At 40.6% G+C, this 19991-nt stretch overlaps 1 protein-coding gene across 1 annotated transcript in view; it reads left to right on the forward strand.

The window, feature by feature from the left end:
• The window catches only part of LOC125879409 (ras-related protein Rab-26-like), an 84908-nt gene that overhangs the window by 52313 nt on the left and 12604 nt on the right, over positions 1-19991 (forward strand). Inside the window, exon 5 of the mRNA XM_049561274.1 lies at positions 69-121. Coding sequence (XP_049417231.1) covers positions 69-121 — 53 coding nt within the window. The remainder of the gene's footprint in view (positions 1-68; positions 122-19991) is intronic.

Below are 19991 nucleotides of genomic sequence, written 5' to 3' on the forward strand. Positions count from 1 at the left end.
TAGAAAATGATTTGCAGGCAATGAATTTTGAAACGACGCACTTAAACTTTTTTTTCTGCTTCTTTTAGCTTTGCTTCTGCTGTATGATGTCACCAACAAATCATCCTTTGACAACATACAGGTAGGTTACACTTTGTTGCTCTTTGCACTACCTAGAAATGTTTTGTGTCATATCCTGAGACCTCTATCAATTGGAGTCTTTTGCATTGTTCTTCTTTCATAATCATTTTCAAATGTCACGCCTGAGATGGTAATTTGTAATTAGATTAATTAAGTTTCTCATCAGATTAATTTTATTGATTGAAGGACAGTGGCTAGATCATGGCCACAAGCATTGTCACAAAGGGTTCGGTAACATCTAGTACGTCACTGACTGATCGGATGTTACGGCTTTGTAATGCCGAAATGCTGAGCTGCATTGTTTGTGTCGTCTCTGGCAACATCTTTAACCCACGTTTTTATCAAAGTCAGTCCATGTGACAGATGGTTGGACAAGCAGAGAGCAATCTGAAGAAAAAGGGGGAGAGAAAGACAGCAGAATAAATAGGAACAAGAGGGAGACTGAGTGTGATGCAGCGTGGTCAGCTTTTATTCAAAACTTGTCCTTTGTGTGGACCACAGGGACGAGTTTGTCCTCTAGCATCTGTCTCCTTCCCCGTCTTTCTCTCTCTACTGGATTCTACTGCATACAGCAAGGCAAAGAATACATGATGGGTTATATCTGCCCTCTCTGAAGCCGTACCTCCTCTGCTTTTCTTTTTCCCAGAGCACCTTATCTCTAAATATATTAAGCTGAAAAGAAATGGCTTTTATTAAGCAGTTTAGTTCAGTTAAGCTTTATTTTATTAGTCCCTGCAGGGTCACTTGTCATCTGCATTTGATCTATCCAATCATAAGTAAGCAGTGAGCAGTCCCAGAGACTGGCTCCAGTGCTGAGGCAGGTGTTATGGTCAATAGCAGTAAGATGTATGTCTTTGGATTGTGGGAGGAAACCATCATAGATAGAATATGCAAGTGGCCCTGGTGAGGTCGACTCCTTTTCGACACCTTTTCCACAGATTAGCTCTGGTTCTTGATGCGACTCCATTCAGATTTCTTCAAACAGCAACCTCTGTCCATAGCATTTGATGACATAGACGACTGTTACATGTAAGACTCCATTGCCTCTCTTCAGCCCTCTGATGTTGTCATGGTTTGCACTTCAGATCGAGGAAAACCTGCTATTTTTTGGTTGTAATTGGCAACCAACCTTTCAGTTTCCGAACCAATTTATCTTTGGTCGAAATGTTCTGAACGGTTTTAAATTAGGTGCATGATAACATCTGACTTCTTAAGGCTCATTAATACTCCCCTTATTCATGGAAATAAATATGTCTGCGTCCTCTATCATGGCATAGATATAGCCAATAAAGGGCACTAGAGGACAGTCAAAAGTTTCACACACCAACAAATGAGGAGACAGTGTGGAGGAGGTTGTAATATTGTACCTTTAAATGGAGGCAGCGTTATAGATGGCAAAGATCTGTGCTGCCATTATATACATCCTGACATGTGGATGGAGAATTCTTCTTCTTCCACCTTCTTCTATCTCATTTGAACTACACTACACTTGTCTCCATGATCTGCGGTGGCACTGCTCTGTTTTGTCCGTATCCTTAAGCTCACAGAAAACATGCAGATACAGACGAAATGAAAGCAGAGTATGGACGGAAGGCTCCGTTTGTCTCTGTCTCCATATTTAGCATAGAGCATACATGTAAATGAGTCCTTAGATGATCTTTTAGTACAACTCAACAGTAAACAAGACTTTCTCAGGTGACCAAAATGTTACAAGTAACTTTGATGATCTGAAAACATACTGAAATAGCAACAGCTACACTTACATCCTGTGAAACGGGGATTACACTATGGTTAATGTTACCTATGCAGCGTTGTTGTCGTGGCAGCGACTTGTCAACGGTCAGCATCTACCTGTCACTTAAAACCACGCCCTTAGTTACGCATAACTTTAGGCCTTGATAAAATGTAAATGGGTAATTTAAGATTCACCCTGACAGTTGTCATGAAATTACCTTAGACCAAGACCATTTTTTGTACCATGCTATAAATATATTTATTTCTGCTTTCAAGTCAGGCATTTTAACGTGGAGGTATATGGAGACTGACTCTGTTTTGGAGGTAGCCTTTAGAGGCCATTTGAGAAACTTTTTTGCACTTCTACTTTGCCTTCATTTTTTAAGCCTCGGAGATCACCGAACATCAAAATGTTATGGCTGTATGCACTCTGGCAACAGAAACACTGAAAACAGATTAGATGATGAAGGATGAAACTGGTAAATCACCTGAGCACCCATGCAAAAGAAACCATTCATTAGTACAGTGGATATGATTTTATTTTTTACATGAGCAGATAGATATACAGCTTTATAAACTGAGCAGTTAACACACTGGTATAAAAACCTGTGCCTGAGCATAAAGCGTTATTTTAAAAAAAGAAAAAAGACTAAGAAAAGGTTGTTTGCTGCAGTCTGTCCTGCTGAACACAGCAGTTTACAAATCAAATCAAATTGGCTAGCCAGACATATTCCTTTATTGATTCAGCTTGTTACAAGAAAATGAAAATTCAATAAAAGTGAACAGATGGCCAGTCTGACATTGTCATATATCAGTTATGTGTATATTGACAAAAAAGAGCATAGCAGTATGCATTGGCCACTATAATGGCTTTTAATTATTGTATTTTATTCAGATAAGTAAGTTGCTTTAAGGTAAGTTCACTGAAATTGCTCCCTCAAGTAGAAAGTTTTTGTTCATTTTGTTTTGTTTATTCACAAAAATTCTAAAGCGAGTTGTGAAAGTATAGAAACAAACAGATAATGCCTTTAAGGAAGACAGGAAATAAAAAGAAATACAGCAACACAGGATGAGGTTTTCAAAGGATACGAAGAAGTCAAACTGGGAGTACATCCCTACAATCAGTCAGACAAATAATTCACGATTGTAGAAAACAAGTGTCGCACACTCTGGCTCCGTGTGCATTTCTTTTATTTTGATGACATTCTGGCCTTTGGGCCTTCTTCAAGATCAACAAACGTTTGAACTGATGCTTGTTGATCTTGAAGAAGGCCCAAAGGCCGAAACATCATCAAAATAAGACAAATGTGTATGGAGCCAGAGTGTGCGACACTTGTTTTCTACAAGTCTACTGATCAGCACCGCATTATAATTCTTGGTGTATGTTGCTTTTGTATTTCAAACATATTTTTATATTTCAAACATAAGGAAAATAATTATGTGTTCTTTTTTCAGTCCTTTTTTATTGCAAGGAAACAAATAGCTTTCATTTTTGGGAGGAATACTAAACCGCACCACTTGTCCCATTTTATGAGTATACCGTAAAACATCTCACACCTGTGAAGGTTCACAGCAGTTAGGAGCACAAAATGGCTGCTTTTTAGAAACATCTTAATTGCCCATTACCTTTGTGGTGTCACTGTTAGGGCTTTGACGTTGGCACTTTTAGCTTCGTAGAGTCAAATCATGTCATGTTGATCTGTGTTTCCATCACCAGGTTTAGCCGGTGACCTCCAGGGCTGAAAATTGAAGGCATCGCAGAAGTGCCAAAACTGTAGTTTCTCTTATGGCCACTTGAGGCTGGCTCAAGAAATGAGTCAGTCCACACAGAGCCCCATGTTTAAAATACTCAACTTTACAGCAGGAATGTTTACAGAAAACAGTTTTGGTCACTATAGCTAATTTCCTAGTTTATGACAAGTGTACAAAGTGTATGAAAATTCATAAAGGTTTCAAGTTATGCATAAGTAAAAGCATGGCTGGTTTAAGTGACAGCCTTTCCTCTAGGTGTCACCTCAGGCTCTTAGTCAGATCCACCCCCAACACCAACTTCCCATCCAAATCTGTTTACCTTGGGTTATCCCTGGCTCCAAAAATATTCTAAGATAGCGACGGCCAAAATTCCAAACTTGAGGCTTCAAAATGGAAGTCAGTATACCCATGGATGACATCACGATGGCTAAGTCCATTATTTTTATACGGCCTATGGTTTAAACGCCCCAAGTTGGGCTCCCACGATGGACCATCCCTGGATTCAAATTAAAGCACGCCAGACTGCCGTTAAGTAGGTGGCAGTGATGTCAGATGGGCTTTGACAACATCCAGTGACAATTCAGTGACATTGCATCTCTGCTTTTCAAGCAATAACGGAGAGTTGCCAATCAAAATCATAACAGCCTGAAAATCCATGATGGTATGTAGCAGGCTACCAGCAACTGCTGCACAGTGCAGTAGTAAACAACACTAAAAATGGTGCTTTTGGACGTCATCGACTCAAGACAAGCACATCATCAGCTCAGGAAGTACTCTCAAGCAGGTAGCCCTGTTGATTGGAGATGCAAATCCTTGCCACTCTTTGCTGACGCACACAAGTCAAGCCAGGCCAGCACATGTGTAGAGAAACGGGCTATGTGTCATCGTACCTGCTGTTTCTCTGTGTGTGGTAAACGCATCCTGCAACAGGAGGGGTGGCAGTTCTCAACTAATTTAATTGACACTGGCCATCAGAAAAAAATGTCTCTTTCTCTCTGAGAAGCAAAGGGGCTGTTAAGGGAAGGAGAGAGTGTTTGTCACCAGTCTCTGCCTGAAAAATATGATGTGCCCATCTGCCCTGCGAGATCATTAAAACAGAAAAAGGCTTTTCTTTAACACCAGATGTGAACAGCAGCTCAAGGACAGACCGGGGTTTTGTGTGTGTGTGTGTGTGTGTGTGTGTGTGTGTGTGTGTGTGTACACAGAAGGTGGACAGGAAGGACACTGATATGGTGGGCAGGCAGTAACAAAAGGGAGGACGAGGAACTGTCAGCCATCTGAAACAAAGTCTCCAGCACTGGTGAGCTGGTGCTGCAGAGGACACTCAGCCTTTGTCTTATCTCTTCATGGTCCAACACACAGTGCTGCAGGCTCTGTTATTGTCCAAAATCCTCCGCCTCAGCCAACAGGAAGGACGACTAACACAAACTGTCCCTCACACTGTTGTGCCCTGGAATATTCAATCAAGTAGGGTTGCAAGTAATTTTAATATCAATTAACCTACACCCATAAGATCGATACAATATTATGATTAATTCTTTTTTTTGTCTACATATTGTCACCCAATGTGGTGAACCTTCATCGCAGTTTCTCAAAGCGGAGGATGGCATCTTCTGCTTGTTTTGTCAGACCAACCATCCAAAACCCAAAGATTGCAAATAAAAGTGATATATTTAAGATGTTTTAATTACAAATGATTAATTATGAAAGTAGTAGGTTGGTGAATAAGTAACTGATTAATCAACAAGTCATGTTGTGATGCCTTTAATATAGTATCACTTTCACGCTGCTCTCTGGGGTAAAATCATTACACTACTTCAGTCTAAGTCAAACAAAAGGCAGCTGCCCAGTAGGGCTGCAACGATTAGTCGACCAATCGATGACTGATCATCTATTAAAATAATCTGTGACTATTTAAGTAGTCGACTAATCAGTTTGAGTCTTTTTTCATAAAAGAGTACTCTAAAAGTACCCCAAAATACTCTTATTGCAGCTTCTTATGTTCAAATATTGGCAGCTTTACACACTCTCTCATGATGGTGAACTAAAACTCTTTGGCGTGAGTATGAAACAAGACATTAGATGACATCATTTTGGGGTTTCAGAGAGACAGACCAACATTTTTCAGCATTTTAACACATTTTTCGATAAAATGATTAGTCGACTAATCGAAGAAATAATCGACAGATTAGTCGACAATGAAAATAATCATTAGTTGCAGCCCTACTGCCCAGAGGACGAGAGGCATTGCCCAGTCAGGCCCTGAGATAACATTATCTTCTGCCCTCTGCCCAGAATTTACAGCTCACAGTAACTCAGTGTGATACATTCTCTGGCATTTGTTTGATAGCTAGTGTCGGCAAGAAATGTTGTTTCTGATTCTTCATTAGCATAGTTAGCACAGAGGGCTAACCTGGCTTGTTTACTATATTACATGAATGTCACTGTCACCTTGAAAATTCCACCAAACCCCACTCAAACACTCAAAATCTATACAGAAAAAAGGGAATGAATAGTCAGGTATTTCTATTTGTGTTACTTTTGTCACACGTTACAGTAATATATTACTTAGCAGTAACAAGGTAATATAAGGTGTTACCAACAGGATTTCGGGTGATATTATTACATTTACAATGTCGTAGCGTGTTTTCATTTTTCATTTATCCACACTAATCCACACCGTTCCACTTCCACTAGTGTGCCAACATCCTCCGAAGGTTGTTGTGTGTTGTCATGTCATGATACACTATCTTATAGAAGGCTGCCGTTGATCACGTGTGTTATCATGTCCTGTGTGTTTCCTTTCATATACCCACACCGTACCCCATCCTGCTTTTGCGCCCTAAGGCTGCCTAAAAGCAGCGAGGATAAAGAGCTGGCCTCCAGTTTGTTATTTCTTGACCCAGATGATCGACATATATGGATGATGTTAGTATATGTTGGATGTTTCCATTTGCATCCCCTTCGACCCTGGAGCAATGTTGGCACACAGTCCCATTCTTATGCATAACTCTCTCTGGTGCAGCTGCAGCTGACCGGCACACCGGGTGGGGGAACAGGCCGATCTCTTCCTATACATGCCCTAATATACCAGAAGACTTACCATAACACTCGTCTCTTTTCTTACCTAAGATCTTTATTGTTTGCTGTATCTTACTTTTCACTGCTACACTGGCACAGTTACACCTCAGACTGTTGTGGTTTGTTATTTGAAACAGTTTTTAATCTCCCAGAGATACATTCGGGATAATCTTCAGAGACACTGTATGACAAGTCCTTCCCTGCCCTGCTTAGCTTTCACTGCTTCCCTTCTCAGCTCCAAATCCACATTCAGTCAGTGTCTATTACAACGAGGAGATATGCTGGCGGCGAGCTACAGATGCCTGCTGGCACACCGCAGCCTAACGAGCACTAACTCATGTTAATGAACGCTAATGGTGATGAATGCCACTCTGAAGGAGATAGAGAAACCAGAGGGGCAAATCATTCTCTCCTCCTCCGCCCTCAGACCCGCTCCCCTCTGCGGGGGTTTATTGTCTCCCCAGCTAGGAGACATTTAGGCAAGCAAAGCATTAACGTCATACGAGGTGTCCATCATATGAATTAATACTTAAGGTGAGAGACACTCGGTCAAAACGGTTAACGGTCTCAAGTATTAGGTGTGGCCATCTGGATAGTGTAATTGTGTTTTAAGTGGTTTGAAGATAAAGGTGTCATTTTTTTAAATGAAACAGATCTGGTGAGGTTTTTTTCTTGCACTGATGCTCACAGCAGAGGCTGTTAGTAACTCAGGTGTTTCATGTGGTCCGTTACGGTCAGCGCCATGGATCACTCTATTGTTTATGTAATGTGCCATGGCAAGTATTTGTTGGTGTAAGCCATTGGAGCAGGAATACACAAGCCATTTAGTAACATGATGAATGTCTTCTTGTCAGAAGTAGTGCTTCAGGGAGACTATAAGAGTCCATTTAGGCCCCTGCTGCAAATCATTTGTCTGGGTTACTCTGTTAAAAAGCAGCCTGGCTCCTGTATTGCTTTCAGTCAAAGCTAGGATCATTTGCAGCAGATGGGAATCAGAAAGGTTGTTAAACCAGCGCGATTCTGTGGCGTCCGCCTGTCAGTTAACCTGCAGTTCCTGAAACCCACCATTTAGAAAGGGCAGCAGGCTGCTCTGCTGATGAGAGAGATTGTCCGGCCGCTTTACGATCAGAAGCTGAGCTGCGATGTTGGCGAGAAAATGTCCTCACCAGAAAAACGTCAGCAGTGGTTGTTTGTAGGGATACTGGAAAAGACCTATGTTTGCATTGACCTGACGAGAAGGACCATATTTTAGCAGCGAGAATTGTAACTGTCAGAAGCAACGGTCAAAGTAGCGTGACATTGTTATGCTGCCTCTTGGGGAAGAGGTCAAGGTGGGCCTGTCATGACAATTATATTAGCGACTTATTGAGGTCAGCAGATATAATCAAAGTTATGTCCATATATCATACAATATTACCCCTGTGTTTATATGCGTTTGTTTACGTAAGAATGTCACAAACATTTTAACCAACATGAAGCCACAATAAACAGCTGTGTTTTTACAACCATTTTAGGACGTGGGCGCAGCTCCTAAGCATTTTTTCATAGCGCCTGAGCCGAATGGACATTAAAAAAAATTATTGGTATCATTTCAGGTCATGCTTCTTCTGTCTTCACATTGGCTCTTTGTGTCTGGAGTTTAACCCTGGGCGGGGCTCAGCTCCTTCACTCACACGCACCCACACACATACATTTATTTCTGTTTTATTTAGAATTATGATCGCCAAGCCTAATGATGCAAGGTGTACTTGCATCATTAGGCTATGATATAATCATTAAAAAGTAAAAAAAAATTATCATTTATTGCAGTTATTTCTGGAACAATATATTGCCCACAAAAAGTGGGTATCGTGACAGGTCTAGCTCATGGCAGATGGGTTGGCAGAGCTGCTGTTTGTTGAGTGACAATTATCTAACCTTAAATGTACACTATGCAGGAATCGTCAGCTACTGTTTGTAAACCGTATCATCAGTGAAAGTGAAAGTCAACCCCAGATTTGTCTGCTTGGCAATTCACCTCACCATATTTGTGTTTTTTGGTGCTGTGTCTGCGATTTTTGTAGCTTCTTTTTGGACACGTGCTGCTCATGGTCTTACACCTGGTTGCTACCTAGTGTGCTATGTGTATTCATCCTGAATAAGAAGAAAATACAGGCAGAGAGCAGAGTCTCTGCAGATAAATACACTGCCCCAAACTTCCAGTGGGTGAAAGTGATGATTGAGAGGGATTACTTCTGTATGAGTCTGTACATTGTTTTTTTTTTTAGGAAAATCCTGCTGTGTATATATCTGTAACCAAGTAGAATTTGTGCCCTAATCTAACCAAACTTTTAACCTGCATTAACTGATATTTTGGCCACTTTTGAGCAGTAAGACAAGCTGTAAACCAAATATTATCGCCTTCTCTCGAGGGAAATATCTTGCTCAAAAGTTACTAACTGCTCCACTATTTTTGTTTTTTTGAGAGTTTTTTGTTATTGAAAACGTCTGCCCGCTGCAGCTGGAGCACCACTGATGAAAACAGTGAGACTTAATCAGAACAGTAAAGTTGCATATAACCAAAACAATGAGCTGAAAGATGCTAAATTGCTCCATTGAGCTGAAGGAAGAATACAGTCTCAGATGATGATTTTCTGGATTCATTGACTGTAAAAATGTAAAAATATTCGATTACAGAGGCTTTAACCATAGCACTGGCAGACCAGAAAACTGAATCATTTCATTATGATTTTTAAAGGCAGTGACCAACAACATATTTTAACATTTAGTTTTTCTCGAACTTGCTGGTCTATTGAAGTGTTCTTGGGCAAGACACCATCCCCAGTTGTGCTGTTATGTAGCTGAGCCTTTTAAAATCCCCACAGCGTTCTCATAACATAGAATTGATCAGCGCTCGGGCAGCAATCCAGGTCAAGCAGTCTCATAAGACACAAACTATGTTTCATATTGACTGTGCAGATCAATAACCCCAACCTGGATTAGAATACATTCTGTATGAATATAATGCAATCATTCTTATTGAGCAACCTGCCTTTGATGCTGATTGTAAAATGATGTATTACTTTGCAGCCGCAATTGCTCTTACATCTGTGCGCGTCTTTGCACGTTCTGATGCCTGAATGCTTGATCATGCTAACGTGTCTGTGTCATAGAAACCCAGTGAAAGCAATGAGAGAGATGAAACCTTCATCTGTGTGCTTTCATTCATCTCTCTGTCTGTCCCCAGGGCACGGACTGGCTTCAAATGAAATGGCCGCCTGCCTGCCTCATAGCTGTTTAGTTAAATGTCATGGCACCACCGCGCCAGATGGTGATGAGAGAAAGTGTCTGTAAATAATGCAGTGATATGAATTCAAATACCATTCATTTATAATCAGCGCAGACTGTGGCGTTTTTGAAGTGAATCGTTTTAAGCAAGAGTCGTGTGAAGAAACGTGACATGGATTTCTCTGCACCAACAGGTTCTATTTAAGTTAACGAAGGCGTGACACGCAGTAATCCTCACTCATCCTCTCAATCATACTTCACCTGTAATTTGGTCTCCTGCGTGGAACATTAATAGTGTGTCAGCTCCGTTGCTTCAGTAGATTACTGCCTGTCCGTGACCGTAGTCACACATGATGCAGCCAGTGGAGCGAAGCCCTGCGGAGGCAAAGTGTCAGTGTTCAGCTGCTTTCAGTGAACATTTCCATTTACTTTGATGTCAGCTGCAAAGTGACAAAACAGATGGGGCATTTATGTGCACACAAGAACACACTGAAATACAGCAAGATGAATGAAGATGTCCCATAAGATGCCTGCTTTTTGTTGTTGTTGTTTCAATTCAATTTCCCAGCAGGAGTGATATAAATGGAAACCCTGAGTGGATGGATTCATGTCAGGAAATAACTTCAGAATAAATGTCCTTGTTGCATGTTATTTATTTCACCTGTATAGCTAAGGGAAGAAAAAGGCTTCTCTTTGTTGTGGCAAGCTTGAAAAATAGGGACGGCCATCTCCTCTCCATCATCTCACTGTTCTTTGTTACATAACACATCTTTTCTGCCTGCTCAACAGAAAAGTGCTTTCTGTGTTCCTCTGAGTTTGTTGCAACTCCGCAGAAGGGAGCTCTGTACCTGTGAGGGGGCTGGCGAAGGTCAGAGTCATTCAGACGCTCTCAGAGCAGAAATATGATTTGCCAACTGTCTCTTCTTTCAGTATGACAAATCAGACATAGCTTTTTCATGAACTAAAGTGCTCGACAGCTCCGGCATCTTTTTGAGCTGCGAGTCTATTTATCCAAGATGGATGGGCATGTATTAGTTTTAATGTCTGTGCTCCCATTGTCCTAAAATACTTCAATGAACTGATGGTGTCTAAAAAGAAGAAATATTCGAGGCTAAGCAGTTTAGAAATCATTCATAACGCCAGTCTCAGGAGAAAAGAATTTCAGGATAGCCTTGGGTACAGAGCTCTGGATCTATAAAGAAATATGCTGCATAAAGAGTCTCTTCTGCTTCAGGAGAAACATTTGCAATCTTTTAAACAAATTTCTCCCATAACTTTATACACTAAGTCACTCCAATATTTCCACTCCAACCTTTCTTATGTGATGCTTTATTGTCAGATAATCTGGGATCCAATGGGTCCTGCACTGTCTCCATCCAATCATTGTCTACACTGTTTGTCTGTTTCTGTATCATCTTTCCCGTTCGTCACAGCAACTATTGACACTGCAGTCTCCGAGAAAACGTGTGATCCTTCTATAACCCGGCTCTGTAAACCTCCTTGTTTTCCTCTGTTTGCAGATATTACTGCTTCCCTTTTTCTCCCCAGTTGTACTTTGTGTTCACAGAGATCTGTTTTCGCTCTTTGGCACAAGTTAAACAGCTGGTCAGAGACAAATATTGTTAATCTTTTGCAGAAACGCTCACACAGGATCCAGCGCATAGACAAAAGCTGTGTTTTTCTGTCACACTCTATCTTTTTTGTCTTTTCAGAGTGTTTTATCTCTAACTGGCATGAGTAAATGCAGAGGCGTCATCATTGTTGTTGTGGTTACTCTGGCTTTTTATCACATTTCTGCAATCCTTTTATCATCCAGACAGAAGGACCTTGTTTGAAAGAGTGCGAAAATGGATTTCAATTATATGTATGAGCATAATAGTAAGTGGCCTCTAAAAAAGCGTTGGTGGCTTTTACAAATTTGAACATCAACGCTAACTATATTAATTTGGTGTAATGACAACAGCAAATTGATTTTTGGTGAACAACAGCAAACCCAAAACTATTAACGCAGCATGTTCTGTGGATTATCCAGAGTAATTATGAGGTTGTTTGTGGAACAGCGTGGTGCTCTCTTAAGTTTTTCAGAGCCGCCCTAATGATACATTGCAACCACTTTCTCTGACTTTTCATCTGGTTACATCATCAGGTCAAAATTTTAATTGTCCAGTACTTCTGTTTATGAATTAAAACATGCAGAACTGATGACAGTCTCATCAGCCTCAGCTGCACTTTGTGTTCTGTGATAATCATCTAATGTTATCATGGCTGTAGACTGTCCTTCACAAGCTCCCCACCAGGAGTACTTTGTAGCTACCAAATGAAATCCGTTTTTTAAAAGCATACTTCAACAAGACTTTCAGCTTAACAGTGTGGATAGCGTGTGTGCATGAAATATGGTAAACTTCCCTCCATCTTACCAGCACCCGGATCTCACCGCTTTTTAGGGCATCTGCTCATCTCAAGCTTATCTCAAACTCCAGATGGTAAAACCAGACAAGCATGCATCCATCCCCATTTTCATTTTCTCTTCCATTCCTAGGTCATATAAGATATGCAATCCCTCCAGCATGTTCTGGGTCTGCCCTGGGCCTCCTGCCAATGGGATGTGCCCTGAACACCTCTAATGAGAGGCGCCCAGGAGGCATCCTGATCAGATGCCCAAACCAACTCAACTGACCCCTTTTGACACGAACGAGCAGCAGCTCTACTCCGAGCTCCCTCTCCTATCCCCTCCCTCCTTACCCTATCTCTAAGACTAAGCCCAGCCACCCAATGGAGGAAACTCATTTCAGCGACTTGTGTCCGTGACCTCATTCTTTCAGTCACTACCCAGAGCTCATGATCATAGGTGAGGGTTGGGACATAGATGGACCAGTTAATCGAAAGCTTCGCCATTTGGCTCAGCTCCCTCTTCACCACGACGAACCGGCACAGCGCCCGCATCACTGCAGATGCTGCACCAAACCACCGATCCATCTCATGCTCCATTCCACCCTCACTCATGAGCAAGACCCAAAGGTACTTGAACTCCCTCGCTTGAGGCAGTAACTCACTCCCAACCTGGGGAGGGGGCAAACCACTGGTTTGGGCAGAGAACCATGGCCTCGGATTTAGAGGTGCTGACTCTCATCATACTCGGCTGCAAACCACCCCAGTGCATGCTGGAGGTCACGGTGAATAAACTAGGCAGTGCTGATCAAAGATAAACCAAGACTCTGTTACCATATTGCCTATTTTCAACCTAAAATATCTGCAGAAAAAAATATTTTAGTGCACTGTTTGGCTGTAGTAAGAGAATTTGTGAACCAGAAGTGGGAGCCATACTGTTTCCTATATTGTATAAACATACTGAAAAACGTTAGATCAAACAGTAAAACTACTCAGTGCGGATAAAATATGAACTAAGATTCTGTCACTGCGTTGCTTCTATCTCGCCTAAAATGTTTTCAGAAATTATTTATATTTATATTTTGACTTCCTGTTTAAGTGTAATTATAGATAAGTTGTTAGTAGCCAGCTGCCATATTGTTTCCTGTGTCAAAACGGACAAGCTTGCATTACATCACCCACCAGTGTGAGCATTTATTGGTCTGGTGAGGTGCAATGCATTCTCACAGCTGTAGGTTTTCTACCTCTTGAGCTACAGCAAAGGCCACAGCCCTTTTCTCTTTTTTCTCTGGTCATGTCACACCAATTTAAAAGTATTTGCGTCTTTCTACTGCATAGATAGCCAGCTTTATGAAAGATCATCTTTCCAGCAGTGAAATACTTCTTTAATACTTTGTTCACTAAACATGAATGCCTTATAAGTTGGAAGGGAGATAGCAAAAGGGGCAAAAAATACACTAGACATGAAAAAAAGAGAGATTTTCTGTGTCATTTGGACGGAACCTCGTTGAAATCTTACTGTGAAAATTGCCAGTAGCCAGAAATCATAACCAGATAGAACCAGAAATTTTAAGTACATCACTGCTGTAAAATTTTGGTGCCTACTGCCACTGCAATATGTGTTTGCACAGCTCGGCTTGCTGTGGAATCCACTTGGTGTCAGAAGTGTTAATAAGCCTGCAGCATGTCAAGACATTAGCGCTGGGTCTAAGATGTTGTTGGGTTCATAAAAGCAGAAGAAGAAGCGAACGCTGGATCAAAGTAGAGGTATCTCAGCAGAGGTCATCCTCTTCCCACACAGGGTGACTGTATCAATGTCTCAAAGTCAGTAAAGTCTATATATGGCTTTAGGTGTTTTCTGAGCAATCCTACACTTGTTTTCTCCTTTGTTTTATCGTGGCTTATTTTTTATTATCGTCATTTTGGAATTTAAAATAGCACTTGTTTTAAGACAATTAATGCACTCGATATGAAGTTCTTACTCAAGGAAAAGGAGCTCCTTTAGAGCAAGAAACGCATGTTTTAAAGAGAGGAATTGTGTTTATAAGGATTGACGCGAGGACTGACAAGATATCACTTTGACTGACAGGAAGGCGCCGAGCCCCACACCCCCCTCTGACACGCAGTGCATGTCTCTGGTAACAATTGGCACACATGCCACAGAGGATCATGATAATGAGGGCTGTGTATGTGCACACAATCTCAAAACCTGGCACACACCTAACAGGGGAAGCTCTGCATCTATATTCCTGCCATGAGGTGAGGTGGTGTGTAGATCAATTTATTTTAATGAAAATGTGGCAAAGTGACACATTTGCAGGTTAATGACTTCTGTTCTTTTTGTCTGCAGCTTTGAGACCTTTCAGCCTGCTCACACCGAATCTCCATTTTGCTGTCATTTGACATTTTACCCACTCCAGTCTTTCCAGTTAGTCGAATATTGAAAGCCTTAAATTATTGATTTCCTCCTTTATATTCAGACATTCATAATTTGGAGAAATCCATTTATAAGAGTGATGTCCTTGCAGGGTTTGTGAACTGATTTCATTTACCTCCTGACTCGCCACGAATGAAACACATAATTGGTCTTTCACCTCAGCTTTTCTCGCTGTCATACGTGTCGTTTTGACACACAAGGTCTACGAATGTGTCACAAAGGAGGTAGAATTTGCACACTAAATCAAAGGGTACACTGAAGTAGACAATCTAAGTCTCATTTTTTAATATCTAACAAGGCACAGTGGAAAAAGTATCCTTCCCAAACAACTCAGTGGTAACACAAAGAAAAGAAATGGCACAAAAAGAAGACAGAAGTTTAATGTGTCTAAGTATATTCTTATCAGTCTTCATGATAATAAATGCTTATATCATCAATTATATATTGATTGATTGATTGATTGATATCAATGCATCATCAAGAAATACTTTGTCTTAAAATAATGAGAAACTGGAAAGGAAAAAAAGATTTATGCCTTAAACAATATTTTTTATAACTGATTCTTACCCTATCTGTGTACTTCCAAAAGCCTGTAATATTATGTTCCCAGCAAAAGTTTAATATTCATGTCAACTAGAAGGACAGTCAGAGAGTGTCAATCGCAGCCAAGGCCAGATGTCCTACTTGCAATGTAAACAAAAGTGAAAACTAATTTGTGTATCCGGTCCGTGATTTGGATCACCGTCCACCAAGTTTCATGAAAATCAGGCCAGTATTTTTTTCCGTAATCCTGCTGAAAAACAGACAAACCAACAAACATATCAAAGGGACAACATAACGTCCTTGGCTTAGGTAATTAGGCATATGCTAAGATATTACTTCAGAAGGTGCAAAGAATGAGTCACAGTGATGTTTAAATAAAGAGTATTCTCCACAAAGTGTCTTCCTGGGGTGTACTGTTGTCAAAAATATCGACTTATTTATACATATAAATTTGGAAAACATGTCAATAGTCATTTTCAGCTGTATTGATACACCAGCATCAGCTGCGCTTTCTGGTTGTCTCTCATTGTTAATGTTAGTCATTCTGCAGTTATCTGCCAGTAACCAAGATAAGAAAAGTTGTCGTTGTCATGTTATAGCCTTTTTATGTCAGTCTTCTAATGAAAATCTAAATTCCATGCCTTCAATGTTTCCCAACAGTATCGGGTATCGAATATCAACATTTTTCAAGGTATTATATCAGAGTTTAAAGTTCAGAGTTTGCTTGGGGAGCTATACCAAATTATTGCTTGTTACAGTTTAGTATAGGACTGCAGACATTTATTTTTATGAATGTACATGAAGATAACAAGCAGCATCCTCTGGGGCCGAAAATGAAGCCAATGCGGAAGTGCAGAAAGTTGCAGTTCCTCTAATGGCCACTTGAGGCTGGCTCCAGAGGACAGTCATTCCTATAGATGCCCATGTTAACTGGAGAAATAAACATGATTTAAAAAAGTGTTGGTCTCTATAGCTAATTTCAACATTTAGAACAACATATCGAGAGTAAGTTTTTATATAACTCCCCTGTTTACATTTTTTTAAGGCTTAAAGTTACGCATAATGAAGGGCGAGGACGCTTGAGTGAGAGGCGTCACCTCAGTTGCTCCTCCACAGCTCCACCATCTCGTCTAATTATGGTCACTTCGGGCTCCAAAAAACTGAAATACTGGAATGATCATTACAGCATGGTATCGCAATATTTTAGTGTGGTAATATCGTATTATCACACAGCGCCAAGTATCAATTTTCTAAATTATATAAACTATTAATGTTACAAATACAAATTAAACTTTATCAATTTCTTTTTAGTCCATTAGATACATTTTACTGCTGCAACAAAATGGCTGAAGTGACATGAACACACTGAGTATGCCAACTCATAGTTTCAGAGCAACTTGGAGACCCAGGCATAGCTGTAACATTTTCTTATGGTTTGGTTTTTCTCCAAAGACAAGACTTTCATCTGCAAATGCTCTGAGTTGACCTTGTTATGTCCCCATCAGTATTATTTCTTCCTCTGGCAACGTGTACTTGTTTTTCTTTTGTCTTTGTGCTGTTCGGTCAGAGGGCCAAGCTGAATCACATTAATATCTGTTTTTAAAAAGGGCTCAAATAGTTGAAGAGCAAGGGAAAGTTTTCCTTCAGGCAAAGCAATTACTTTACACACTTGACATCTATTTTGTCAGACTGTTGTTTTTAGTAATAACAACTAAAAGATGTAAAATATTTGCCTTTAGTTAGGAGCTCTTTGAACCACAGGGTTGTTTTAATGTAAAGCAAACTCCCACTCACACATTATTACTTCTAACAACAGACACTGAATCCACATGTAAAGCCTTTACCGGGTGTTTTGCTCTGAACAGTGTAAATTTATCTCTGACTGAGCGAGACACAGGTTTAGGGTCAGCACTCCTGTTCAGCTTCTACAGCACAAAAACAAATTGGCAGAGAGAATGGAGAGGACCGAGGATAGACTCCGAGCACCTCTCACTCTGTGGCTGCAGCTTTTCAGAGCTCATCAGTCATCCAGACGTGTCTCACACCCATGTTTGTTGGCAGAGAGACGTGTCAGCTGCTCTTTAATAAACATAAAAGCCTGTCTCTTCCCTGTCAGGCCACGAAAATTAGCTTACAAGGCTGTTGTTTTCAGTGTTTTTGTTTAATGATGAAGTTTTATATCACAGAAGGGACTTGATCGCTGATGTGTTTTTTATTAGAGATACTGTGTGTGCCTATAAAATCTGCTGAAGAAAACACGCTTAAAGTACTTCCACAGAGATCAACAAGCAGATTAAAAAATGCTAATGCCAGCATCATAAACCCTGGTTTTCAATAAATCAAATATCGATTCATTTCTGCGAGCCTGGTTGCGCATCTAAATGAATGTGTGAATCCACACAGCCCCGAGTGTGACAGGGTTCCTCTGTGTCTTCCTTGTGTGTCAGACGGTGACACTGTGCCACTCCGTTTAGCTCAGCTGCCTCGCACAGCCTAAACCTCTTCTCAGGGGAGAAGTCCTACTTTTTCACTGCGCTCCTCTGGGTCGACTCAGCCTGACTCTCCCTGTTGTAGGGAGCAGACTCCTCCACTCTGTCTGTTGGTGTAATACTCTGATCAAAGCTCGGCAAGAATAGCATTGTCACCCGTAGCAAATCTGCTTAGACAAAAGTGCAACAGAGGGAAAGTTGGGTCATGTGGGAAGTCACTCCGAGGCTCCGTGAGAAATTTCAGTCACGTTCAGTGTTGAACTGTGCAAAGTATTACCTGGGTTTTAATAGGATGCAAAGAGATTCTGCATAAAATATATGAGGATAGCATCATTTTTTGTCAGTGACTAGAACTCATTATGAATTCAAGGATGAATCATTAAGATTTTCCTGGTAATGTTATTTATGTTAATGATATTTTTGGTGTTTTGAGGGAGCAACAGCAACAAAGATGGTGTAATTACTGGATTTCATCTTCATAAGCACATGATAACCATGCTCACATGGAATATGCAATGGCACCTCTGTAAATTTTCTGCAGTTTAAAAAAAAAAAAGTCATCTGAAAGATATACGACGCAGGATTCCTAACAAAACATCTACTAAGTGTTTTTGCTCACAACCTAAAACAGGAATTATGTTTATCGACAAGTGAATGTATTGAAGTTCAGTGATGTTTATTCACATCAAGGGCGTAAATATAGACAGTGCAGGCAGTGTGGTTGCACTGGGACCCATGAGGCCGGGGGCCCATAGTGCTAGTGGGCCCTCCAACAATGCGCTGGGTGTAGAATGGAACCTTCGAGCTCTCATTAAAAACTCATTAAAATAAAAACGGTGCCCTTGAAAAAGGCAAATCCATCTCACATGTTTGTTTTACTTTATTTGTCAAACTGTAATTAGCGTCTAAAACAAAATTATATGCTTATTTTATGACTATAAAGAAACTATTATAATTGTTTAATTAATAATTTCTTATTTTCTTTGGTTTTATTTGTCATGTACAGATATACAGTGATGATTACAGGGTAATATGTGTGCTGATGTTATCCAGTGTCAGGTCTGATCATGCAAAGAGACGATATGTGCACGATAGTGTGCACTAGGGCCCGTCATAACTACCTTATGGCCACTGATTCACCGTTCATTCTAATGAAACGGCCACAAGTCAGTCATGTTAACCCACTACCTTATCATTAGCATTAGATGAGTTGAGTATACGGCTACTGTAGCTGATGCTATGTGGCAAATTCAATCGTGTGGCTATGGTCATGAGAAATAGAGACATGTTTTCCTACAGAGCTATTCTTGTAAAAAGAGAAGCGAGATTTCCTCTATGTTTAAGGTTAAATGCAACATTTTGATTTCTGATCAAGAGTCAGTAAACAAGACTACAGATCTGAGCAGATATAATGCTGATGGTTTTAGTACTTGACAGTTTTTGTGCTATGGACACATCTTGTCTTGTGACAGTCACAACACAAGAGTATAATGTGTAACTTGTTACTGTCGCCCCTGCCTGTTTTACATCTCAAAACAACGGCATCTTTGGGAAAAAAAATAAAAAGAAATAAAAATGTATCCCTACACCGTCAGCCGACCCGACTAGTCTTGTATCTTGAGTAGGACACAGCTCAGCTTTTTTATCTCAGTGACAACAAAAGGAAAACAGGCAACATCAGAAGTACCCTCACATACCTCTGCCAGTGACAACTTGTCTCGCCAATGTCACGATGCAGCCCCCAGCAGCTGTCTGCCTGGGCTTTTATCTTCCTTCCTGTCTGATACAGATCCTTTGGTCTTTGTCTTGCCTTTCACTGTCACTGTCTTTCTGTCCGTCTCGCTGTCTTTTGGCACCCTCTCTGTCTTTCTGTCACATCTCTGCCTTTGTCTCTCCCTCCGTCACATCAGTCTCTCTGCTTTGTTATCATCTCTTACTTCTACTCTTGAGCAGGCAGCATGAGTTTCAGCCGTGCGTTTGGCATTTTAACTTTATGAAATGTAATATTTTAAAGCAAACAGCAACTCAGTGCTTGTCATTTTAATATTGACTGAATGGGTCATTTGGACATTTTGTACAAACTTTCCCACTGACATTTCATCAGAGCTCTAGACGACTGAGAACAGAAACCATAGGTGGTGTGCACAAAAGGTTTTTTGGCCACTACAAACAAAACAGAC

The sequence above is a fragment of the Epinephelus fuscoguttatus genome, linkage group LG19, assembly GCF_011397635.1.
Source record: "Epinephelus fuscoguttatus linkage group LG19, E.fuscoguttatus.final_Chr_v1".
Lineage (NCBI taxonomy): Eukaryota > Metazoa > Chordata > Actinopteri > Perciformes > Serranidae > Epinephelus > Epinephelus fuscoguttatus.